The sequence below is a fragment of the Cotesia glomerata genome, linkage group LG4 (assembly GCF_020080835.1).
Source record: "Cotesia glomerata isolate CgM1 linkage group LG4, MPM_Cglom_v2.3, whole genome shotgun sequence".
NCBI classification, from domain to species: Eukaryota; Metazoa; Arthropoda; class Insecta; order Hymenoptera; family Braconidae; genus Cotesia; species Cotesia glomerata.
In genome coordinates, this window is record NC_058161.1 from 26,041,617 (window position 1) to 26,068,530 (window position 26,914).

Genomic DNA, 26,914 nt, shown 5'->3' on the forward strand with positions numbered 1-26,914 from the left:
GATTAGGGGAAAGAGGAAAAGGGGTTTAGGGTTTAGTGGGTAGGGGCGCTAGCGTCGAGTTTTAGTATGAAACTGCGTCGAGTCGCTACATATCCAGGCCAAACAGCTATGCCTAGAATCCGTAAAAAGGATTCCCCCCCCCTTAAAAAAAAAAAAAAAAAAACACACACACACACAGACATAGTGACACCCTCGCGGGGACAGTCAGGGAAGCTTCCTGTGACCTTCAAACGTTGAGATCTGATGAAAACTCAATTTTTGCAAAACGGGGTAAAACCAATAACTTCCCGATTTTTGAAAATCTTTGATTTTCTTAGCGGGAAGTTAAAAAATATACATAATAATTTTCAATGAAGAACAAATGTCGTAAATCTTTTCCATAATAGCTTTACTATATTATTAAAGTTATTTTAAAATTATTAATTAAATTTATTTTTCAGTATCACGTAAGACTTCGAATGAAGATTTAACAAACGAGAAATTGAATGACATTTCTTCAAAATCATTAGGCATAAAAAAAGTCAGAAATAATCTTTCCTCCGCATCATAGCCTGGTTGAAATTGGCAAGAAAATGGAAATAAATACTAATGAATCAGAAACAGCAGGTATTTAGACAAATAAAATCATTTTTTGCTCGACGGGCAGAAAGCGTCAACTTTCAGCCCGCTGCGCTAAGCAAAGTTGCCGCTTCCTGCCTTCGTCGAGCAAAAAAATAGTATACACTCCACGGGAAGTAAATAAGAAAGCCTCAGATCACATGTAATTGTTGGCCGAGGCGAAGCCGAGAGACATTTCTTATTTTACTTCCCTAGGTGTGTAATATACTATTGCATTCAACTGTTTCTAATGTTTATAATTAAGGCCAAGATATTTTCCTTAACTGAGAAACAAACAAATAGTTTGAATGTTTGAAATTACTGCTAAAATATGTTACTTAAAAAAAGTAGTTTTTAAATAAAAATTGTAGGAAATTAAATTTTCTGTAATGAATGTTTTTTATGATTCTTTTATATAAATTACTATAAACTAATTATGAAAATCTCAATTTTGAAATTACGGCTTTCTGATTGATCCAAAGAAAAATTTATAAGATACATTTTTTTTTTTATAAAATTCAATTTTGAAAAATTTTTGTTTAAAAAATTTTTTTAAACGATCAATATTTTTCCTGTCATATAAAAAATTTGATATAATTAATTATTGATTTTTATTTCGAAATAGTGGCAAAAATTCTAGTTCTATTTATAATTAAAATTGATACGGTATTCTAATGTTCTACTTAATCTTAATACTGGAAGCTTCTATTTTATTAATATATATATATCTTTTTTTTAATTTTTTACTTTCAAATCTTCTGCCATTTAATTGGACATCACGGATAAAATTAAATAATTATAAATATAAGCTTTTTATTCGTTATTGATTATTAACTAGATAAAAAATACAATTTGCAATTAGAATTTTTGAAATTTTCAAGAGTTTTTAGAATTTTTATTACACTAACTTTGGAAAATAAAATCTATTACAATATTTTATTTATTATTTCGAAACTATTTATCAAAATCGTTTTCCAGTATCATGCAAGATTGAGAATAACAATCTCAAAGAGCAACAAACAGATCACACTTCTTTAACATCGATCTCCAATGAAAATAACTCACCAGTACTATGCTCCTCTGATCAAAATACTTTTGAAACTGGCCAAAACATGGATGCTACTGATTCATCAAAAGCAGCAGGTATATGAATATATATAATTACTTAAAGTGAACCATTTTATATAAATATATTTTATAAATAATTGAAATTTCTCATTATCTAACATCATGACGATCTTAGTTTATAATTATTTATATTTTAATTTTTTTTCCAAATATTTTTTTATGTATATAAACAAATTTAAGATCTTTAAGTTATTAAATAGAATTTTTGACATGATAAAAAATACATTAGTTATTCTGTAGGTTAATAGATACTATTTTTAATTATTTTAGCCGCTACTTATTTTAATTATTTTAGGGGCCTTAAATATATTTATCTTTAATATTATGTCAGACTTGATCTTATGAAGGTATAAAATTTATAATAAGATGGTTCGCTGTAGTGATTTCAATTATTTTGTAAAATATTGATTTAATTTATTTTATTTAGCTCCACGAAAGATTTCACAAGGTTCAATGTCTAGCAAGTTTCATCATTGGAAACTCATTATTTCTCCTTCCCAACCTATTTATGTGACTCAAAATGAAATTAAAAAATACTTTTGTCCCTACTGCAAACCTTGCAAAGTGAATTTGCAAGTCACTTAAAGATTGAACATAGAAGAGAAAAAGATATCAGGAGTTTTATTTTTTTACCAAAAGGACATTCTCATCGTTCAATGATCATAAACATGATTCGTAGACGAGGTGAAGATGAAATTTTGAGAAAAGCATCTTTCTTAAATAAGTAGATTTGTTTCAGTATAGTCTTTAAGATAAAAAATGGTGAAATAAATGAAAGCATCTTTCTTAAATAAGTAGATTTGTTTCAGTATAGTCTTTAAGATAAAAAATGGTGAAATAAATGAAAATAAACAATAAAACACAATTTGAATTAAAAAATAATTTATTTAAACGTATATTGGCTTATAATTAACCTACAAATATAATTATATCATTTATAAATCTATATATTTATCTTCTGTTCGTAGTGATTAAAATCAATAAATTACCAATAGCACTGTAATTTATAATTGAAAATATGATATGAAGAGAAGAAAATTATTTAAAAAATGGTCTTTGGTTTTAAATTAATCTTTAAGCTTGAACACTTGTGGCTTAAATGCGGTCATTTTGTATTAAGTTGGATATTTTTGTTACAAAAAGTTATAATTAAATCAGCCTTATGTAAAATAAGAAGCTTGATAATTTTTTTTCTCCAAAATTATTATTTTTCGTTTTAACATCTATTATATATCATCGGCCATCATATATAGTAAGAAGAATAAATTAGCAACCATTACTGACAAAGGCAAAATTATATACAAAAGCTCTTACGATAATATTTATTTTAAATAAATAATTATAATAAATTGTTCATTCGTTTTCTTCATTGCTCATCTTAAGTTTAGAGTAGAAAAAGTTATATTCCGTGATTTACAAAATTTTACAATTTTTCTTAAGTTCTAATTTGATTATTTTTAAGAAATCCGATAACTACCATGTAAATATTTTCAGTTTGAATTTTTTTAAAGCATATTTTTGTTTTATTTTCGAATTTTAGCTTTTAAATTTACAAAAAAACTGAAAAGTCCTAAAACTATATTCTGCTGCACAAGACGGCGACTACTGCATAAGGGCATTCTCCCTAAATTGCCATTTGAAAATTTTTCTACCGAAGCGCCGTCTGGTGTCAGAATGTAGCACTAAAATTCTTAAAATTGAATTAAATTAATAATTAATTTTATAATTAAGAAAAAATAGGGGAATGAATTTGGTCGTTAGAAAAATTAAAATGCTACAATTTGATAATAATTGAAGATAGTAAAATTTAAAATATACTTACATAAAATGAAAAAGTAAATTGTAGGTTAAACATGGGAAAAAATGTCATGTGTAAAATAATTATTTAAAAAAACTATTACCATTCACTAAAAAGAAATGATCAGCTCCGTGTAGAATTTTTAGGAGATTTTAATCACATTTTAGTTAAATTTTAAACAATAATATTAATTAAATAGTTTTATGAAAACCATTTCCAAGTTTCAACATAAACAACAGTATCGTACATATTATCAGGTCCCAAAGGGATCCCAGTGTAAAAAGCGGGAAGTTAAAAATTTTCAAAATTTGTGGATAATGCAGTTCGCAAGTTACACTCCAAATGTAGTTACCATGGGATAGAGAGAAGCAATGTTACCAATAAGCCCTGGAACGGAAGTCATTCATGTAATTTGAATTTATCACCAAATATGGTGAGTTATACATACTTTATTTATTCATATTTTCTAGATAATGTTTATTTTATAAGGCATGCATATAATGCTATATTCTAGATTTATTATTTGATGTCTATAAATAAATAAATCTACATTATGTAGTGAGATATATTGTATACTTGCGGTTTTATTATATACTAACATGCATATTTAATTTTAAAAAACAATAACTTAAAAAAAAAAACTTTTATTCATCAGAAATGTGGAATGGAAAAAATTGTTTTAAGGAGTTCGGTCGATCTGAATTAAGCAGAATAATTTTTGAACAGGAAAACAACTTTTGGTGTAAATAAATTTTACTTAATTCAAGAATTTATTTTCTTCAGTGAACATCTTCGAAATAATCAAGTAACACATCAAAATGATTTATTTGGTTATGATGTTTTTCTCTTAAACCGAATTATTTTTTATCAGTGCAGAAGTATTTGTATAAATATCTTTTTTTATTTTCTTGTGCGCATTTCATGCTACATATTTACGTTCGAAACCATTTATATTTTTAAAACAAGTCCTATTTTGTAATAGTCTATCATTTCAGGGATTGTACTTTTCAAAGCCACGCCCTACGAAAATGCAAAATGGACATTACACGTATATATATATATATATATATATATATATATATATATATATATATATATATATAGTATTTGACCTTCCATCATTTTTTTGAGTGAAAAAATATTATTATAACATTTACTCTCTTAAATTCGTTGTACTACATATTTTCTGGTAAAGAATATTCATACTTTAGATAACTTTAAATTATAAAGTTATGACTACCGACTTACAATTTGATATCACTATTAAGGAAAGCTTGGTTGTAAGTAATAAGAATAAACTAGAAAAATGACTTCCAGCTAAAAAGTGGAAAAAATATCTACAAAAAAATGAATTTTATTGATCATAACTCGACTCAGTAAAAATGAATTTATTAAAACCAAAAAAAATTTTGAAAAGGCCGTTGTTTTGAGCAAGAAAAAGTTTTTTTTTGGATAATAATATTTTCTTAGCTCAATAAAAATCTGCCAGTGAAGTTTCAAATTTTCTTCGCCAATCTCGAAAATATTATTTAAACAATTTGGGAACTTATGCTGATGCGATATTTTAAAACTATGCTCAAAGAAAAAATTTCTTTAATCGAAGTGAAAATTTATTTAAAACGATCGTTTGTTTAGTCTAGAATATTGCATTATATGCATGCCTTATAAAATAAACATTATCTAGAAAATATGAATAAATAAAGTATGTATAACTCACCATATTTGGTGATAAATTCAAATTACATGAATGACTTCCGTTCCAGGGCTTATTGGTAACATTGCTTCTCTCTATCCCATGGTAACTACATTTGGAGTGTAACTTGCGAACTGCATTATCCACAAATTTTGAAAATTTTTAACTTCCCGCTTTTTACACTGGGATCCCTTTGGGACCTCATAATATGTACGATACTGTTGTTTATGTTGAAACTTGGAAATGGTTTTCATAAAACTATTTAATTAATATTATTGTTTAAAATTTAACTAAAATGTGATTAAAATCTCCTAAAAATTCTACACGGAGCTGATCATTTCTTTTTAGTGAATGGTAATAGTTTTTTTTAAATAATTATTTTACACATGACATTTTTTCCCATGTTTAACCTACAATTTACTTTTTTCATTTTATGTAAGTATATTTTAAATTTTACTATCTTCAATTATTATTAAATTGTAGCATTTTAATTTTTCTAACGACCAAATTCATTCCCCTATTTTTTCTTAATTATAAAATTAATTATTAATTTAATTCAATTTTAAGAATTTTAGTGCTACATTCTGACACCAGACGGCGCTTCGGTAGAAAAATTTTCAAATGGAAGTTTAGGGAGAATGCCCTAATGTCAACATCTGCGCACACTCAACTGGCGCGAAATTCAAATTAAAGAATATTTTTTTTTACAAGCAGCGACGGATCTCCTGAATTTTGGCTTATCAAATTAACTTTTTGTCGAAATAATCTAATTGGTTTTCATTGAACAGTATCAACATATTTACATCAGTCAAAATAAACCTAAGGCGCTAAGCATAGTATTCTTCAATATTTAATTTGCAAATTTGAATCAACATCCATGTCATTCATTTTAAAAATAATAGTAATCATTTCGCGTAAGTATTATCACAGAGTTTAAATTGTTCAAATTGAAAAGCTGCATTGCCAACCGCATTTAATACAAACAATTGACTCATTATCAACTAACAACATTAATCATCATCAATGATTATTAACAACAAAATATCAGTCAATAACTGTAGACTAGAGAAACAAATTTATTAACTAACCTAACCTTACTTGCCCCCGGGTTTCTTCACATTCTTTCCGGCGTTCATGTTAATAAATTTCGGCTCAAACTTCTGTTGTAAAGACGCAACATTTGTTTTGCTACTGGCGGCTTTTTTAACTGGACTTCCCAGATTTTTGTCAACTTTATTAACCATTTCTTTAGTAACAGCTCCACTCCCTACAAAGTTTTTAGTACTACCACCGGTAACCGAACTTTTTGTTCCCGCAACACCGCCTACTGATTTATTGCTTCCAGACGGCGAGGGGGGAGTTTTCAACCCTGATGTCACTGATTTCACTCCGTAAGTTGGGGATTTTTTCCGGTCAACAAATGTCGCTGCTTTAGCAACAATACTACTGGGTCTTATGACTACTTTACCTTTGTTCATTGTTGGAGGCTTTGTTTTATCTTTTGTGTTATTTCCCCCTTTTTCTTCATGACTTTCATTTCTTTCTAAATTTTCTTTCTTCCCATCATCTTCCAAGGCTTCATCTTCTTTCACTCCAGAATTTCCATTAACTCCTAAAATTCTTTTAGAATTTCCTTTTTTATCTCCTAAACCTCCAATACTTTCAAAACTCCCTTTCCCAGTAAAACTTTTCAACATTCCTTCTGAATTTTTATTAGTTTTTTTATTATCTTCAATTTTCTTTACTGAACTAGTCATTCCTTTTTTTCCTAAATTTCCATTTTCTTCTAAATTTAAAATACCTATATTTTTTTCATAAGTTCCCAAATGTCCCTTATTATTATTTCCTAAATTCGCTTGATTAGTACCAAAAGTTCTTCCTTTGTTTCCTAAATTTCCGCCTTTGCCGTCTGAACTTCCAGTACTTCCTAGATTCCCTCCACTTAAAACATCAGGCTCAGTAGCCTTTGTAGAACTACAACTAGTAACAACATCAGGACTTATAACCTTCTCATCATCATTCCCAGTGCCTTTCCCTTGAAGACTCCCATCAGATTCTTGTCTTCCAATTTTTTTTTTCTGACTTTTCTCATTTATAGAATTTCTTCCCTTTAAATTCTCTTCTTTCTTCCCGGCCTTAACCGGACTCGGAGGTTTCATCCCCAGAGCCTTGGACATCGAGTCATTGACATTCGGATTGCTAGACTCCAACCTATTCAACTTGTCTTCGATCTTCCCTTTCTCTCCCAGATTTCCAGGAGCTTTTCCTCCCAGACAAGGCACGTTAACAGCAGAGGGTAGCAAGTATCCGGAAGAAGTTTCTGACAGGACCGCGGACATAGCCGTGGAGGAGTTCGAGTAAATACTAGCTGGAGACTTATAGTGGTTCGCATTAGCATTCACGTAGTTCCCATCAGCTTTCTCTTTTTCCTTCCTCTTCAAAGTTGAGCTTGAGTAAATCGAGTCAAAGTTTCTGTGGGAAATCTCGGAGACAATCTCCCCTAGGAGGCCGAGTCCGTTGTCCACCGGCTTGGGGACTTTGTACGTTTTATCATCAACTTCTTCGATCACCGCATAGATGTTGTCGCAAGACTTCTCGCGGACAAGATTCATACAGTCATCGTATTCCTCCTGTTTCCCAACCAAGTTTATTTGAGTAATCGGCGTCTGGTAGCCCGGTAGCCCAGGAATCTTGAGATCCAGGTTCGGGGTCTCCTGTTTGGGGACTGGAGGTGGTGGCGCGGTGGGCCGATTGTTTGGGATCGAGGAAGGCCGCTTCAGGGTGGAGCGCATGGATCCAAACGAGTGGATTGCTGGTCTTGGTTGTTTGCTATCACGCATGCTCTGTGCGCGCATCACCACTTTCTTAACCTCTGAAACTTTAGGGCAGATTTCCGATGAACCGTCTACGGAATCTGTAGAATTTGGCAGTACGAGATTTGACCTTGTAATTTGGATAATCTGCTGCGGAATCGGGGCAGAAATTTCCAGACTACGGAGGATTTCCTTGTCGACCTTTATCGCCTTCTGGTGGCGAGTTTTTGGAACTTGAGGTCGTAAAATGGAGGCGATTCGGTTGAGGGTCGAGGACTTGGACCTGTCGTCAATGGAAATGGAGGGCAGGGATGCTAAGGCGGGAGATGTCGACGACTGGGACAGAGAAGTAGTTGACTCGAGTGTCTCTAGGGGGCGAGCGGGCACATCTGGAGCCGGTCGGGTAGGAACTGGCAGTTCCATTGTGGTGCAAGTAGTGGCAGCTAGAACTGGACTGCTAATTAAAGGGCGGGCTGTGCTACCGGGGTTCAGGGGCGGCAGTGCTGGGCCTGGAGGGACGAAGGCTGGGACGGGTGGAGGGCTGGTTTGTGAATCCTCTGGCAGCGGCTTAAGAGTGAACCCTTTGAAGTGCCCGAACATATTGTTCCTGAAGTTTTCTTCGTTCTCGGGCTTGGGAAGAAGACTCGCGCACGCTGGATCCGATGATAAGGTAGAGTCTATTGTCTCAAGCCCGGTCAATGGGTGGGAATATGCCGGTCGGTCTATTGTCTTGACAAATCCACGGTCGTGTCTGAAATTTTAAAAAAAAGCGGGTAAGCGGAGGGTTTCATTGGGCGAGCGGTAGAATTTGAATTTGAATATTTGTCGTTTTGTTTTTGAGTCATGCCGTGCAAGAAGCGGGAAAATTAGTAAAGATTTAAAATTAATAGCTGAGAAAATAATAAAATAAGAAAGACAAGAGTTTCTGTTGGTTTTTTTTAATACTTTTATTTCAAGTACTTGGTTTTGGTTTGTAAATACAGTGAAAATTGATATCGCTTTTTATGACGCATGCTGGATCACAGTTGACTTATTAAATGTGCAATTTTTAAATTAATGTGAGCGATAATTGGAAAATTTTTTTAATTATTCAAAGATGAGAAATTAAGTTAGTTGCTATTTTTAATTAACTCATTTTATTGCTTTAAGAATTATTTAAATATTATTCTACAGTTTGTAAAATAATCAAAGAGGTTTAGACGAGGCTGTTTATTGGATGATAGATCTCTATTTACCACAAAATTATTTGTCATTTCGTCAAGATTTTGATCCAACACAGCCTTCGTCTTCTTTTTCTGTTTATTTAAGTCACAACTGGCTTGCTATTTATTATTTTCATTTCACTATTTAAACTTTGAGACGATTAAGTTGCGATAGTATATATTTAATGTTTCTTTAATTCTCAATCAAATTTTTTTGTTAAATTCAAAAATTTTACCATTTTGCAAATTGATTTTCAATAAATTTAGCACCGGTGTGTATTTTTTAAAAAATATCTGATTTTCAAAATTTTGTTTAAAAAATTTTTTGAAAATCGTTATTGACTTGTTGCAACAACTAGTGAATTTGTATTTGAAAATGAAAAATTTTCTTAATTAAAAAAAACCTACTTTAAATTAAATATTATATTTTTCTTAAAAACCTACATGACTATCGTTTTAAAATAAAAAAGAAGTGTATGCACGATAAAAAAAATTCTTATCAATAAAATGAATATATATTTTCAAAATTGCACATTAAATTATTAATATCTAGTCCCAGTAGTCAAACATGCAATTAACATGCGTAATTTATTTAAAAATAATATAATACTATTAAATTATCAATTAAATAAAAGATATGTTATTTTTATAAACAAATGCATTGATTTTCAAAAATGCAATTACTTATTATATTTAAGAGAGTATTTTAAATAAGAATTTTTTTAATCAAGGAGATTAATCTCTGCAAGAAAAATTATTCTTACGGCAAACTTTATTTTTTTTGTATTTAAACTAAAAAAAAAAAACTCCATTAAATTCATTTAAGAGAATTAGCGCGTGCGTGCGTACTATTATTTTATCTTTCAGTCGACGCAATTTCGCTCGATTACTTTAACTGTAATTTGTTCACTAATTTTTGCTAGTTATTTTTAGTATTTAAAAGAATTTTTTTTTCTTGCATTTTAAAAAAATTTGTCATGCCAGCTACTAGAACTTCTTGAAAATACTTTTTTATATTTCGTGTTTTACTATCTAAAGTGCAATAGTCTTATTTATCACTAAATTTTTTGTTATAAATGCACCAAAAATATTTCATGGATTTATAAAAATAATTTTTTTATTTATCTTAAAATTAAAAATCTATTTATCGACTTGGTAATTCTCTACTGAGTAATTATTAAAGGTTTAAATTTATTATTCATAATGATAGAGGTAATATATGAAAACACGATAAACGAGGTACTGATAAACGGAGCAAAATCGAAAGGATTTGGAGCAGATCAAGGGGTGAGGCAAGGGTGCGCACTAAGTGCGGTACTTTTTAATATATTTATAGACGATATGGAGGATGAAATAGTAAAGAAAAAAATAGGAGGGACGGTAATCGGGAAAGAAAAAATATATATGGCAAAGTATGCAGACGATGGAGCAGCGGTATCGGATACACCGGAAGGATTAAGGGAAATGATAAAAGAGTTGGAAAAATATGCGGACAAAAATAAACTGAAAATAAATGCAAAGAAGACAAAGATAGTGATTTTCAAGAACGGAGGGAGGAATGAAAAAGAAAAATGGGAGTATAAAGGAGAAAAATTAGAAGTGGTAAAAAGCTTCAAGTATCTGGGGTATACATTCACAACCAGAAATAGCCAGGAAATGCATTTGAATAATATGAAGGATAAAGCGAACAGAATGGCGAATGCAACGTGGGGGCTAATAAGAAGAACGAAAAGAAACAATATAAAGGACAGGATGTATTTATACAACACGCTGGTGAGATCAGGGTGCATGTACGGAGTAGAGGTATGGGGAAGTGGAGAGGTAAAGAAGATAGAAGTGTTGCAAAATAAAATCAACAGAATGGCGCTAGGAGTGGCAAGGAACACACCAGGAGGCATAGTGAGAAGAGAAGCAGGAAGTGAAGTGATAGAAGTAATAGCAAAGGAAAGGGTATGGAGATACATTATAGAAATAGCAGGAATGGAGGATAAAAGGTGGCCAAAAATATGCCTAAGGGAAGAGATCAGAGGGATATTAAATGGGAACCCAACAAAATGGGGAAAAAAGATAGAAGAAAGTGCAAAGAAGATGAATTGTGAGAGGGTACTAGAAAAAATATACAAAGGAAAAGAAATAGAAGAAATAAGCGAAGAAATAAGAGCAGGAATAGAATGCTTAGCGAGAAAGATGTCAGACAAGGAAGAGGAAAGGATTAGAGCATCAAATTATAGCGAAATATACAGGAGAACGGTGGAAGAAAGAGCCGATGTAAAATACTGGGAAAATAAAAAAATAGGAAGAGAAAATAAGGAAATATGGGCAAGAGTAAGGTGTGGAAACCTGACTAAAGCTGGAAAGAAAGGGGAAAGAAATTGGATGTGTAGAAAATGCAAGGAAAAAGAAGAAACGCTAGTGCATGTACTTACATGTGCAAAAATAAGAGAAAAGATAAGTGAAGAATGTAAAGTGGAAATGGAGAGGTGGTGGGATGAAACTGAGAAGGAGGAACAGATATGGGAAAGAATTGTAGGGATATTCAAGGGAAAAATAGAGGCAAGGATATGTAAGGTAATGAGGGAAATAGAAAATGTTTTAAAAGAAAGTGAAAGAGAGATGGGATAATGTAATAGAAAAAGGATAAGAAGGAGTGGAAAGAAATGAATGGAAATGAAAGAATGAGTGAGGAAGTATGGAAAGTATGAAATAAAGGAATGCACTGTACAATAAAGGTATCAGCGAAAATAGAGAATGTAAAAATTTCTAAATGCAGAGAGTGCAAAAAATAGTAGCTAGTACTTTTTTATTATATAGTAGGATATGGAGAAAACAACTTTGTATAAGAAAATACCTTGTAAAACACAGATTGTAACAGTGATACAAGTAAAAATAAATCTATCTCTTTATTATTCATAAGAATTAAAAAAAAAACTAAGAACATTTTTTTTTAATTAATAATTTAAATCATACCATTTATTAAGTTTAAAGAAATGCGTCAAAAAAATTTATTAAATTACTCATTTTTTAAATAAAATTGAGGATCATGTTGAAAAAATAAATTTTTTGCAACTCTAATTATTACCAGTAGATGAATTAACGGCCGAATAGTTATTAACTGTACAAAAATTAATCGACAAAATATTCTTAGTACATAAATACCAAAAAATTATTTAAACAATTTCGGTTTATTGCTCTTAGGTGGAGCAGGAGGTGGTGGTGGTTTTTTATTGTAAAAAGGCAGTGGTTCATTATTTTTTTTATTAACTCCTAACAAAACACCTGCCGATCCACTACTCCCGGGACTTTCCTCCAATTGTTTAAAATCAATTCGAGTATTTAATTTCAAATCTTTGAAATTTTTATCTTTTTTACTTTCCACCTTTAAATTACTCTTACCATTAACATTAATATCACAATTATTTTCATGCAACTTTTTCGGTAAACTATCGCCATCACGTGCTATTATTTTACTGACATTCGCATAGATAGGCATGGTATCATTAACATTGTCATTACTAACGTCACTCTGTGGTAAAAATAATGAGTTACGTGCAATAATGTTGTTTGAGCAATTAATAACGTCTTGATTAGTCGTACTGACGAGATTTTTACGCTGAATATTTATTTTGTCACGTGACAGAGTATTTATAGTAAATATTTTATTATTGTCATGCCCATGCATCAAGTTTTCATTGTTGCTGTTACTATTATTTTTATTGTCGCGTGAAAATTTAAAAATGTTCATAAATTTATTTTTACTCGAGACTTTTAATTGTTTATTGCTCAATTTTTTAATGCTCGGAGACAAATTGGGACGCTTATTATTTTTAAAACATGGTAAATTGGATACATACGGTGATAAAATATCCTTCTTCCAGCCGGGGCGTGATGGATTATTTTTTCGGTACCAAACGAGGAAAGATATTAACGATATTGTCGGTACTATACCGAGGAAAATTACGTAGAGAGCTGTTACGAAGTCGTTTCTCGCTGAAAAATTAAAAATACATTTTAATTAACACTTTATATACAACAGAAAATAAATTACTAAAAATAAAAAATTATATTTTGATTGTCCGCAATAGGAATCGAACCTCGACCTTCCTTGTAAGAGTTTCACGACTCTCACCAACTGCTGATGCTTTTATAAAATAGTTATCCTGCTGAGAGCATAGTCTCAGAAAATTGAAAATTTTTGTATACTCATTAAGAGTATTAAGATACAATTACCATTCAAATTTGAAGTCGATTGATCGTTTTAAATTCGAGTTATTTATAATCAAAGTTCGAATTATTTACATTGCGAGCAATAAGGAGCATGCATTTTAAGTAACGTTCGCGATTTTCATAAAAAAAAACTAAGAATCAGAAACTTTTAAGAACTAACATAATATTTAATCATTTCTGAAAAGAACAAAAAATTAAAAAAAAAAAAGTATTCACCGTTTCATTATTGAGATATAGCAATTGAAAGTCCAACAATAAATGAAAAAATATACCCATCCGTGAATTGGCTAGAAACGAATCTGACAACACTGTACGCGAGTATAAACAGTATTATTTGAGCGGAAAATTTAAACACACATTTCATAGAACAAAAAAAACCTGACCCCTAAATTTATTTATTTTCTTGATTAAAAAAATTCCAAAAATCACCTATTTTCTCGGCCGTCAAAGTGGCTATTCTCTTTAAAAAACTTTAAAATTTTAGCTTAAGGTAGTTGTCGTGGTTAAAACATACCATCAGAAAATTCTAAATTTTTGTATACTTATTAAGGACATGATGATACAATTACCCTCAAAATTTGAAGTCGATTGACCACCTATAATTGGGTATTTAACATTGATTGCATACGCTCTCTGTAGTTCTGTACCAGTTTCTTAGTTATAAAAAAAAAACTGTCAGAAATTTTTAAAAAACTGACAGTCTTTTAATGTATGTGTTGTGAGTTTAAAAAAATTTTTTTTAATTTTTGATCATATAATTATTTATAAACAACTGATTAAAGTTGAACAAATTATGAAAAAGTATATATCTACGGAGTCGGACAGAAACAATTGTACAGTCGCGTAAAAATTATGGATTACTTAGTTACAAGCTCATATACTTTTGCGGCGCGTATAATCTCTAATTTTTTGACAATATTGTACCATGACAACTACTTTAATCAGACTTTTTTGGAATACTTTGTGAGATAATTGGTTGCGTAATCTACCTTAGTTCGTCAACGAAAATTTTCTAATAACATGTAAGGTATCAATTTTTTAAAAATTCATAAATTTTAACATCAATTTAAAAAAAAAAATTAAATTACAAATTTTTTTTTGACTAATGGCTACTTAACCATTTTTTAACGTATCTGAGTTCTTGATGTCTATCGAGCAGTTCTGAGAAGTAATCAAACTCTTTCGATTGCTTACGCTCAATTTAAAAGTTGCTTTAACTACTGATGAACTTATTATGTGAAAAAAATAAGTAAATATATGAATAATCAATTACCATTAGGATCTTCGGCAGGTCCACTGTCATCAGATCCACCGTATCCAGGTTGAACACAATCCGGTGGTCGAAAACCACGATTACAATGGCAATGTCCTAAACTATTACATACGCCATTGCCACCGCAATTATTTGGGCATATGTTACGGCCAACTGTAATTGTTCTTAGATCTGCTATCGGCATACATTTTTGATTTACACACATCTGAAATAAAAACCAAAATCGTTAATTAATTCAATAAACTTTAGAAAGTTGTTTTATTTATTATTTATTATAAATACAAATTGTTTGAATGGTTAATTACTTTTCCTGGTGCACACTTAGCACCGTCGGGTGATAATCCAGGATCAACCTGATTGAGACCCAAGTCAACCATCGCTGATCTGCATGCTATTATTTTACCACCGTTGTTGATGAATGAATGACTCAATATTGCTACCGACTCCATTCCGAATTCCAGTCTTTCATTTAAATGTTTGCAATGCAACATTCCACATAGAATATTTCTGCAAGAATAATTTAATTTAATGAAATTCATTCGGTTTTTAAAAATTGTCTAATTTTGTTTTTTCAACATATTTTATGCCCATTTTAAAGTCATACGAAGTGATACTGCATTTTCTTCAAAATTCTTTACTTTTTCAAGATGTTCGGGTTTCTTGATTCAAGAAATTAACTATTCAATATAATAAATTAAATTTCAAGTATGACTACGCTAAAATATAAATTAATTTTATTCAAGAGAAAAATCTTTGAATCAAGAAAATCATTTTAAAAAATTCCATTTTTTTGAATCAAGACACTAAAACTCTAAATTAAATAAACTTACTTATACCAAAAAAATTTTTCAGTTCAAAAATTTTTCTACTTAAATCAAGACAGAAAGCTCAATAATTTTTTTCTTGAATCAAGTCAATTTATTTTTTTTTTTTTTTTTTTTTTTCAGTATAGGAAAATTTTATTCCAATGAATCACTTTGCTATTTTAATTTTGTCTCCAGAATATTTATATGATTAACTGAGTTTTTAAAATTAAATTTAGTATCATTGGAAAGGTTTTGACCTGAATTTGTACATTTTCAATGTTTCATATGCTTTTTAGCAATTGTTAATTTATTACGATGTTTTCGAAGTTGTTTTAAATGGATTCAAATTTTGCGATAAATAATTGTTTATTTATTTATTTTGTTTTGTTTTGTACATGTGAATGTGGTTATAGATCAAAACTTAATTTATATAATTAAGAAACTAATCAAAATTTTGTAACGGGTAGATCTATCGTAAATTTATTTTGATATCTATTCAGCGATAGTCATTTATGATTTAAATAATTGAGAGTAAGAAAAATTTTGTGACGAACATATTATTTTTAAATAAATTTTTATAGTTAAATTTGGTATCATCAAAAAGGTCTTGATAAGAATTTGTGCCATTTCATGGTTTCATATATTTTTTAGTGAAAGTCAATTTTTTATGTTAAGTTCTTGGAGCAGTTTTGAATAAATTTTTGGTTCTATAAATTTGTTCCGTCACATTTGTCTATTTAATTATTTGTTATTGTTCCTGTCATAGCACAATTATTTTTAAAATTTATTCTCAAAGTTTTCTTATTCATAGTCCATAAATCTCAGCAATCACATATACCCGTGAATCTTTATTGAATTTATTAGATTATTAGGCATGAATGTTGATTTTTTTTTTTTAATATATTTCCAATCATGATTGCTTTTTTTTATCCGAGTAAACAAATTTCACTTTTTTTTATTTCAAAAAATAAAAAACAGAAAAAGTAATGATTTAATACACCAAAGTTACCAATAGAATTTATAATAATTGATATAAAATATCTAATAAGAAACTTACGGATCATCACATTTGATGTAACTAGAATTCAATCGATTGTATCCGCAATTGCCCAACTTGGTGCCTTTGTTATTCATATTGTAGCATTGAGAATCTGAAGAAGAGCCACTGGGACCCCAGAGCAATTTGCATTGATCATTGTGAGTCCTGCAGCTTCCTTGATAGCAGAATGCCTTGCCCATATTGCAGCTCTCTCCATCGATCTTGAAAACGTCTTTGGGACAGAATTCGCTCTGCCCAGTGCAGTACTCCGACAAATCGCATTCGTGTTCGGCATTCCGACATTCAACGCCGGCGTTTTTGGGTTTGCATGTCTTTAGATCGCAACACTCCCCCGTCGCGCAGCTGGCATTTGAATGCAGCATGCAAGTTGAGGCGTTGCAACATGGATTGTCGCAATTTTCCTTTAGCCCACAATCGCACTGCTCTCCAGGCTCCACGAACCCGTTGCCACAGATAGGGCTGTCAAATAACTTTGCGGGTTTGTTGCGAAGGCAGTAATCCATTCCGTGCTCAAATGCCAATGCTAAGTACTCAAGTGAGCATGATGACCAGTGAATGGGACTCGTCGAACCACTTGATGCCGCCATTATACACCTAAAATTTATTAAGAATTAATTTTATTGCTTTAGTAATTATTTAAATATTATTCTAAAGTTTTCAAAATAATAGAAGGGGCTGTTTATTGGATAATAGATCTTTAAAATAAACGGAAAGTTATTTATCTTCATAATTAAATTATTTTATATAATTAATGTAATTAATTGGTGCTATTTATTATTTTTATTTCATTATTTAGACTTTGAGACGGTTAAGTTGCGATAGTATATATTTAATGTTTCTTTAATTCTCAATCAAATTTTTTTGGTCAATTCAAAAATTTTATCATTGTGAAAATTGATTTTCAATAAATTTGGCACCCTTGTGTATTTTTTAAAAAATATCTGATTTTCAAAATTTTGTTTAAAAAAATTTTTTGAAAATCGTTATTGACTTGTTGCAACAACTAGTGAATTTGTATTTGAAAATGAAAAATTTTATTAATTAAAAAAAACCTACTTTAAATTAAATAATATATTTTTATGGCACGCCGTTTTACTTTTTAAAGCTTAAAATTTTTTATCTAAGGTTTAAATTATAATTAACATTTTTACTGTTTTTGAATTATGTTTGACATAATTTTTATTTGAGATTATTTTTTTGAAATCTATTTTTATTTCACTATTGATAATTTTAATTCCATTAGCATACAGAAATATAGAGTTTCGGAGCATTTTTCATTTTTAATGATATTATTTTTTACAATTTTTTCAACATTCTTTTCAAGGAGGAATCAATTTTTATTTGGAATTTTTAGCTGTACGCATATTTGCCGATGCAAATATGTCATCGCACTAATTTTTATGAAAGATCTATCCTTCAATGTAAGAATCAAATAAAAAAAAAAATTTGTTACTAAATATGAAATAACATCAATAATAATGAAAGTATATAAATAACAACCTCTCATCTGGACAGTCACAGTCAGTGTTATCATGTTCCATCCCAAAATTATGACCCATTTCGTGTGCGACAGTAGCCGCGACAATTCCAATGATATTCGAATGATCTATCGACACACCGCCCGAAAATTCGTACGTACAAATCGGGCCTTTTAAGGCTTTGCCGACGACTCCGTCCTCGAAGTGAATTCGTCTGAAAATTAAATCAATAAAGCAGTCAATTAATCAATCAGTCATCGACCACTTGAATAAATATAACTATAGCATAAGTTAATATTTAATATTGAATATTTATTATTTATGTGAAACAAATACTCACGTCAATAACTGCGCATTGTCGTTAGGGATAGTCTTCACCAGCATCTCACGTCGATAACGCAAAAAATTTGTTAGTGTTGTATCGCCCTTTGATGATAATGCAATTTGATCTGATTCTGTCCATACTTCCACGCCAACCAACGCAATGAATATATTTAAAGGGGTATAGAGCTAAAAAATAATGATAATAACAATAATAATAATGATAGTGTTATAATCAATAGTCTGACACGCAAGGGTTAAATTTCTTTAACCCTTTGATTATTTTTAGACGATGGTCACTACGAGTTCAACGGTTACTTTAAAAAATAATAGTTTAAAAAAACTAAAAACACGCTTTTTATAGAAAACCAAACTAAAAAATAGAAAATAAATTTAAATTAAGAATAGTGTTAAAAATTTCAATAAATATAAATTAATAATAGTGTAAATAAAAAAAATGTATTTTATTTTAAAAAAAGCGTGAGGTGCATGGTGTCAATAGTTATAAATATTTTATTGACAGATATGAGTAGAGTGATTATCATTTTGATAATATCTTAAAAAGCATCCCACGCTTTTTTTAAAATAAAATACATTTTTTTTATTTACACTATTATTAATTTATATTTATTGAAATTTTTAACACTATTCTTAATTTAAATTTATTTTCTATTTTTTAGTTTGGTTTTCTATAAAAAGCGTGTTTTTAGTTTTTTTAAACTATTATTTATTTTTTACTTTTTAGTTTGGTTTATTTATAAAAGCGTGATTTTTTAGTTTTTTTAAACTATTATTTGTTGATTATCAAAAATATTCAGGCGCGCAAATTACCCACGGAGAGTTACATACTGACATACAAGTGAAGCTAATAAAAAATAATTATTTATAAATATTATAAATACTGGGAATCAGAGTTCGATTTCGGAGAGCGAGCCTGAGAAACGGCTACCAGAACCAAGGAAGGCCGCAGGCGCGCAGATTACCCACGGAGAGTTACATACTGACATACTGACAAACTGACATACAAGTGAAGCTAATATAAAGCGTGTAAAAAAATTACTAAAAAAAAACCTTTCTCTTCTCTCACTACATCTCGACTTTCCCATTTTAAAACACAGTAACTGCAAAAATTTTAGATCGTTTTTTTTTTGGAATCTGGTTATATTTTTTTTTTTACTTTTAAGGAGGTATTACCCTACAACGGTTCTCAACTTTCAGAAAAATTTCCCCCCATATGCCCCAATGTAAAGCATTATAACTACAATATGGAGTAGTTGAGATGCAGTACACTTTTGCGCCTCCTCTCACATGCGTAGAAGTAGAAAAATAATCCCACTGCGTCTTTTTTTTGACTTGGCTACGTTGCATTCTCGCTCAGAATCATTTGCCCCTTGAGCCCCTTGAGGCATGTGTTGTAGAAAAATTTAATGTTTTGAAATAATTTTGAGGTTACGTATAGTTGGAGACTGAAAATAATAAATAATAACTTCGCGGCTAAAGAATGACAGATTTTACTTTAGCAATATTTCGATCGGTCTTGAGTGATAGAAAAGGTCCTGGTAAATTTAAATTAGAGTCTCAGTCAAGATTTTTTAAAAAATTCAGATGATGAACAACAATCATTTCATGATGCAGCTTATGACGTTCTAACTTTACAGAATTTAGTGGAAATATTAAATTTAAAAAATAATTTATTCACTTGTTATAAAAAATGTGACGTTTATTTGCAAGAAATATCTGATGCAAATAAAACAAAACATAATTTAAAAGTATTAACAGACTTGAAAGATATTATTTCGTTGAATATATGTAAAAAGTTAGCTATGAATGATATTTCAGTTGATTCTTTGAAACAAAAATTTAAACAAGGAGGTGATGAAGCTATCGTGCAATTGTTTACTGAAAAAGTAAATAACAAAGTAAGAATAACAAAAAAAAAAAAGATATTATAAAGAACGTCTTAGACTTTTTAAAAAAATTACCAAAAAACTCAGTTAAGAAACCAAAAAAAAATAATTTTAAGAAAGAAAGAGTTTCTAAAAAAGAATAAAATAATTAGTAGTATTAATGTTCTTCTAAAGTTAAAAATAACTTATTTTAAATAAGTGCCTTTATAAAATATTTATTGAAAAATGTACTTTTAAATAAATAAATATTTATTATATTAATATTGTAGCTATATTCTTGATTTATACTATTTATTATTTTACATATTTATTTTTCCTATACAGTAAATTTGTGCTTAACCTATATCCATTAAATTTTTATAGTTATTTGAATCTGTTGGGCTTCTACTGTATTTTGAACTTCCCGCGCAGTGCAACGTTGCCAAGTCACTTATTACTATCTCTCACTTATTAGGTTATAAGAGAACGCTTGAAAATCATTAAAAGTAACAAACTTTGAACATTGTTTATAAAAAAATTAATACCGCTCGTTTGTTTTTTTTTTTTTTTTCAAAAAAAATACTTGTTATAACTTCAATTAAATATTCTCAGTTTTTAAAAAAAATCCTAAAAAAAGTATGGTTGTTATTCAATAAAATGTTCGCTCTAACTACGATCAGGATAGGGAATACATGTTAAATGTACGATTTTTAATTGCTAATATTTCGAAAATTAACACCGCAAGGACTATTAAAAAAAATTTATTCGTATAGAGGACACTTAGAAGTACGCGTATTCAAAAATTGAAGAATATTGTAAGAAAAGTGATTTTTCACCATACCTCCTTAAGAAACAATTCCCTATTTTTTTACTTTAAAATTTTTAAATTAATTTCTTCATGTATAAATTTCTTTTTTTTATTTTTAGTAAAAATGTACTTATTATAAACTGAATTGGAGGGGCCATTCTAGTTTGTAATTTTCAAAATAATTTTTTTCTTTTACATTTTTCTCAAGTATATAAGGTAAAAGCCCCAGTACCTGCTCACTCCATATATTTGTATATCTATATTCACAAATGCAGATATACCAATACATGGAGTGAGCAGGTACTGGTTCCTAAGCAGCTACTGGGGCTGTTACCTTATATCTAAAAATTTGTAAGTGATCAGTCCACTGTAACTACATTATTTTACCACCTTTATGTGGATGTTCGACTGGAAAAGAAACAAATTTTTGAAAAAGCTGATGGGATTTTTTTAGTGCTGTCATCACTGATTGATTTTAGATAAGATTTTTTTTTAATTTAAAAAACTTTAAACACTTTTATCGCAGAACTATGTTGTTTTGGTTGACGTACATGATATCTCCAGAACCACTGACCTAATCTTAATGCAATTTGAACCACATATTCTACATAGAAGTAGCTACTGCATTAACTACAACCACATCAAAATTATGATTTTTACTATTTTTTTAGGACTAGAAACTGTGAAAAAAGTCTCATTTTTCAGTTTTTTTTTTTTTTTTTTTTTTTTAATGTTCGTCATTTTGTTTTTTATCAATAAATATTAATCTTCGTAGCTGGTGCAATAAATACTTATATATTGAACATAAATAATTTTGGTTTTTGTGTTTTAGATGAGCCGTTATCAAGTTATCATGAACGTTAGCGACATACCAACTTTTAGAGGAGCTTTGTTCACTCTTTGTTATTTGTTTGTATAGAAAATATAAAAAAAATAAATAAATTTAGATGTTTTTTTTATATTCAAGGGTGTATTTGTTGAACTAAATAAATTTGATATCAATATCTATAATAGTTTCTGTGTAAAAAAATAATGAATATTTGCTTTTTTGAATGCAGGAACTAAAATGATCCCTTAAAAAAAATAAAAAACAAAGAAATGTCAGTTACTATGTTTTGAACTTGGGCAACCATTGAGCTCCAAATTTAAACAAATTAAACTCAAAATGTTTTTCTTTATTTTAAAATTGTTAACACTTACAGCATTAATGATATTTGCGATATCCTTGCAGTGATGGTAAACTTTCTGAAGATCTTGACCTAGCGCCGTGTATTCTTTTTTGTCGATAACAAGTACTAACTCAACGTAACGAGATTGACGGTTAGCATTGTAAGGACCTCGAACTGCTTCAGTGGCTCTTTTTTCCTAAAAATTTATTATTATTAATTTATAAATATTAATTATTTATAAAAATTATAAGAGATAAGTTTACCGAATAAACTTATAAATTACTTACACGTAAATGATTTAAATGTGAAGTAGCGTCATGGTTCCCTTTGTAACCTAACAAATAGTAAAAATAAAAAAAATTAGTACTATTCTTATTGTTGTAACTGTTAATAATTTTTTTTAGCTAGTAAATAAAAGGCCATGAGATATAATGCGAGGATTTAATGGAGAAAAACATCTCACAAATATATATCAAGGTACTATAGTGAGAAGTGAGTACTTTACTGATAAGGTAAGACGGGTGTCTTCTTTTTATGTACAGTTTGATTTTTTTATCCGCTTTCCTACTTTATTTTCAATCTTTAGCAGAAGAGTTTACGGTACGATATTTTTATATTCTATAATTATTTAGCTGATGATTTAGTAAAATAATTTTTGTATTAATTCTTAAACTCAAGGTTTAATTGAAAAATTAATCTTCTCTATATTTATTTTCAGTATACCTACGGTAAAAGCACCAATTATTAATGCTACAAAAGATATAGCTAGAATTACACTTTCTTAAACATAGTTAGAATTAAGATTGTTCAACTTTTCTTTTAATTTGTATTATTCTTTCGGCTAGAAAATTCATGTTTTCAAAATTGAATATAATTAATGACACAAAGATGAAACAATTGTCGACATCCATTATTTTTAAATTAATTACCACTGAAATGATAATAACAAATAATATATTATTGTGAATTTTTAGTAAATTTCATAGAAATCTAACTATTGCATTGGTCTTCATGACGGAGCATTTAAAAAATTTTGTTATAGTACGACTCAGTTCGCCTAGTTGGATGCAGAAAATACATGTGGTTCAAAAGTTCAAAAATGTAGGTATATATTTATATATGCATATATCGGATAAAATGCGGCTTGTCAGGACAATCGCGTCTACAATTTGCGATCTTCATTAAACTCAACATACTTCTTCTGCTGATGAATACAAAGATCAAATTAAAAAATGAGCTTAATCGGTAATTACAGGATTAAAAATTTTTCCAAATCCCAAAATCTATATTTTTAAAGTTTCTTTCCCAAATAATTTTTGAATGCAACAACTTTTCGAATTTCTGTAAATTGCATCCAAAAATTCTTCAGATAAACTTTTATTCTCTAATTCTTTCATATTCTTTGTAGACCAAAAAATTACTACCTATTTCTCATAGTTAAATACGAAATTTGCTGTTGCATTCGTTTAAAAAATGTAATGAGTTATTAATTAATGCTTCCAAAATACCTTTCGCAAATATAATTCTAATGATCTGTATATTATAATTACTGCATCTTGAGTATAAACCTTATAATAGTATTCTGTAAATCGTAATGAACATTTAAGTCAGAATACATTTTTTGGATAAATATGAAATCTACTCCCATTTTGGATGCCGAATAGTCTTTTAATACTTCATTTGTTTGTAAAAAAAAAAAAAGAAATATTGTGAAGAAAGATAAAAAAATATTAAAAAATGGAACTGTTTCAATTCGAGTAAACTTATTTTTTTTTTAATGAATATTTGATACTTTTTACAACTAGGGTAAAAGACCCCATTAGTGGCGGGGACCCCATTACTGACACTTTCTTTGATTTTAGTACTTATTCAATTAATTAAATCATTAATTTCAATAATAAATATATTATTTATAATTTTTAAAACCTTTTGATCAAAAAAATTTTTAATTTTTATTCCAAGTAGAACATTTTTTCATTGAAAGAAAAAGTGCCACTAATGGGGGTTAAAGGTGCCACTAATGGGGTCTTTTACCTTATAAAATTTTTTTAATTCTTTAAGGGGTTAGATGGGTTGGGTGCTTCAAGAAATCGTTCTTTTTTTACTTTATAAAATTGCACAACATGTCAGGAATATTGTCCTAAATTTTGAAGTCGATTGGAGTAATTTGGCTCTCAAGGCCAGTTTGGCTGAACGCTCAAAACTTTAAACGCTATTTTCAAAGTCGGTTGTCAAGATTTCTTGAAAACTACTGAACCGATTTTGATGAAATTTGGCACGAATCTTTGAGATACTATTGAAAAGAACTTGGACGAAGCATTTTTTTTTTTTGTGCAAATTGCAACTAATTTTAAAAGATCAAAATGTGGTGCAAATTTGAATTTTTTTTTTAAACTCTGCCAAAATTCTAAATTTCATTTTTTTTTCGAACGTCAGGATTCTAGTTTTAGGTATTCAATTAAAAATCCAATTTGATTTTTTGATTTTACATGCTGCTATCATGAGTTATGGTGTCAACGCGAAAGCACCTTTTGTTGGAGGGGGTCTCCGGAAGAGACGTCGTAATGGCTGAGTTTTAAATATTTTTTTACAAAAATTTCAGATGTTTATTAAAAATATATCTTCAATTTAACAAAAAGTTTGGATTAAAAATTTCATTATTTATAAAAAAAAAATAAAAAAATTCGGAATTCAACAACTGGTATTTTTATCTTGTTTTAAAAGATAATATAACTATATGTTATTTTTTGATTTCAAAAAATTTTAAGAAATGTTGAAAAAATCATCTCTTTAGTTTTGTAAAATTTACTCTGCAAAATGAACTAATAAATTTTTCCTCAAGGTTATGTAAGACGGAAAACTCTATCTGACCTCATTTGTAAGATTAAAGAATTCAAGATAAGGAAACTCAACGCTCTGGCCGCTGAGGTGTGCGATAAAGCAAAAGAGGATATTGTTGATAAAAATTCATAACTTACCACAAGTGTAATTGTTTAATAAGTCACTGTGTTTATATAAATAATGATTAGATTCTATAGTTTCATATTCAGGATGAATGTGGTGCATGTTTTCTCCGTCAAAAATTACACCTTTCAATCCATAACATGTCGAAATTGCTACCCACGAATCAGGTATACCACGCACGCTTCCCTGGTAATGACAAATTTCCTGGAAAAAACAATAATAAATTAGTTTTGGTTCTTTTAAACCTAGGCGTTATTTATTAATCCGTAAATTTGATGAAAGTGGGTGTAGTTCCGATTATCACTATCGATTTGTTAATATTTGATATTTTAAAACGAAAATTCTATTAATATATTTTAACACATTTCATAGCTTTTAACACAGTTAAAAATGTATATTAGTGTAATAATAAAAATGTTAAAAATCGTTAATAAGTTGCATGAAAAATTTTCTAAATATTTAAAAATTTTCCGCCTTTTTAAATACTGCCTGTAGGTAGCAGTAGCACAGTAGCAGACACAGCAACGTTGCCATCGGTTTTGAGATAAAAATGTTAATTTTTAATAAACTAAAAGGGTTTATAAGATGATTTTTCATAGGATTGTACGAATTTAAAAAACGAAGCTATTAAAAAAATAATAGTGTAAATTGAACGAATTTAAAGAGAGAAATTGCATTGAAAATTTTAGTGCTCCAGCACCATGGTTATGTTAAGTATTCTGCGTAATTTAATACATTACCGCTTTCATCTAAGCCTTATAATTGTATGTAAACAATAATAAAAAAATCAATAAAATTATACAGAGGCTTCGGTAATTTAAACGAAACATTATGGTTGTTTCATTATTTTTAGTTGTTGAAATTGTGAGGGTTCTTATAATTTAAAACCAATTATTCATTTTTATGTTCTGACGCACCCAAAAATCTCGTGTTAATAGGTACTGCTAACACTAATAATCTATATATATATAAGCGAAATACCACTCACTCATCACGAGATCTCCGAAACTATTCGCCCGATTGACTTGAAATTTAGCATAGTTACTCCATTCGTGATGTAGACGCTCACTAAGAACGGATTTTACGCAATTCCTAGCCAAAATGAATTTTTCGTCTACCATCACATATGCCCTCCCTCCCCTCCCTCTCATTCTTCTCCTCCCCTCCCGTGCCCTATAATCTTTCCCCTTCCCTATATCTCTCTCTTTTTTTGGGAGCGAAATATCATTTTGACCCTCTAATCTAAGAAACCATCAGTGGCACCCGTAAATTATCGAACTCAACCCCACAACCACCCACGCTAATCAACCTTTGCCATGGTTACCATTGTCATGGTTATCGTTGCCATGGTTACCGTTGCTATGGTTACCGTTGCCGTGGTTACCGTTGCCATGGTTACCGTTACCATGGTTGCCGTTACCATGGTTACCGTTATCATGGTTACCGTTGCTATAATAACTGTCAAAATGATTGATTTTAAATTTTATCGATTGACTGTTGGGACAGTAGGAATTCATAATCATACGTTTTTTAAGAAAGAATAGCTAAATCATTAATAACTGAAATAACTTATATGTATTGGAATAATCATGAAGGATGAACTCGGTTATATCATAACACAGATAAATTAAACATAAATATTATCAAGTTGATATTGTTAAATGATTATACTGATTTTAATGATTAAAATTAAA

General features: G+C 29.5%; 1 protein-coding gene across 1 annotated transcript in view; it reads right to left on the bottom strand.

Moving 5' to 3' along the window:
- Positions 1–5,980: 5,980 nt before the first annotated feature.
- Positions 5,981–26,914, bottom strand: part of LOC123262408 (disintegrin and metalloproteinase domain-containing protein 12) — a 48,032-nt gene continuing 27,098 nt past the window's right edge. Inside the window, exons 4-13 of the mRNA XM_044724590.1 lie at positions 25,235–25,424; positions 22,544–22,590; positions 22,288–22,452; positions 18,413–18,582; positions 18,095–18,286; positions 16,592–17,188; positions 15,034–15,235; positions 14,729–14,933; positions 13,083–13,218; positions 5,981–8,780 (exon numbers count right to left, since the gene is read on the bottom strand). Of these exons, the coding sequence (XP_044580525.1) occupies positions 6,311–8,780; positions 13,083–13,218; positions 14,729–14,933; positions 15,034–15,235; positions 16,592–17,188; positions 18,095–18,286; positions 18,413–18,582; positions 22,288–22,452; positions 22,544–22,590; positions 25,235–25,424 (4,374 nt within the window). The 3' untranslated portion in view covers positions 5,981–6,310. The remainder of the gene's footprint in view (positions 8,781–13,082; positions 13,219–14,728; positions 14,934–15,033; positions 15,236–16,591; positions 17,189–18,094; positions 18,287–18,412; positions 18,583–22,287; positions 22,453–22,543; positions 22,591–25,234; positions 25,425–26,914) is intronic.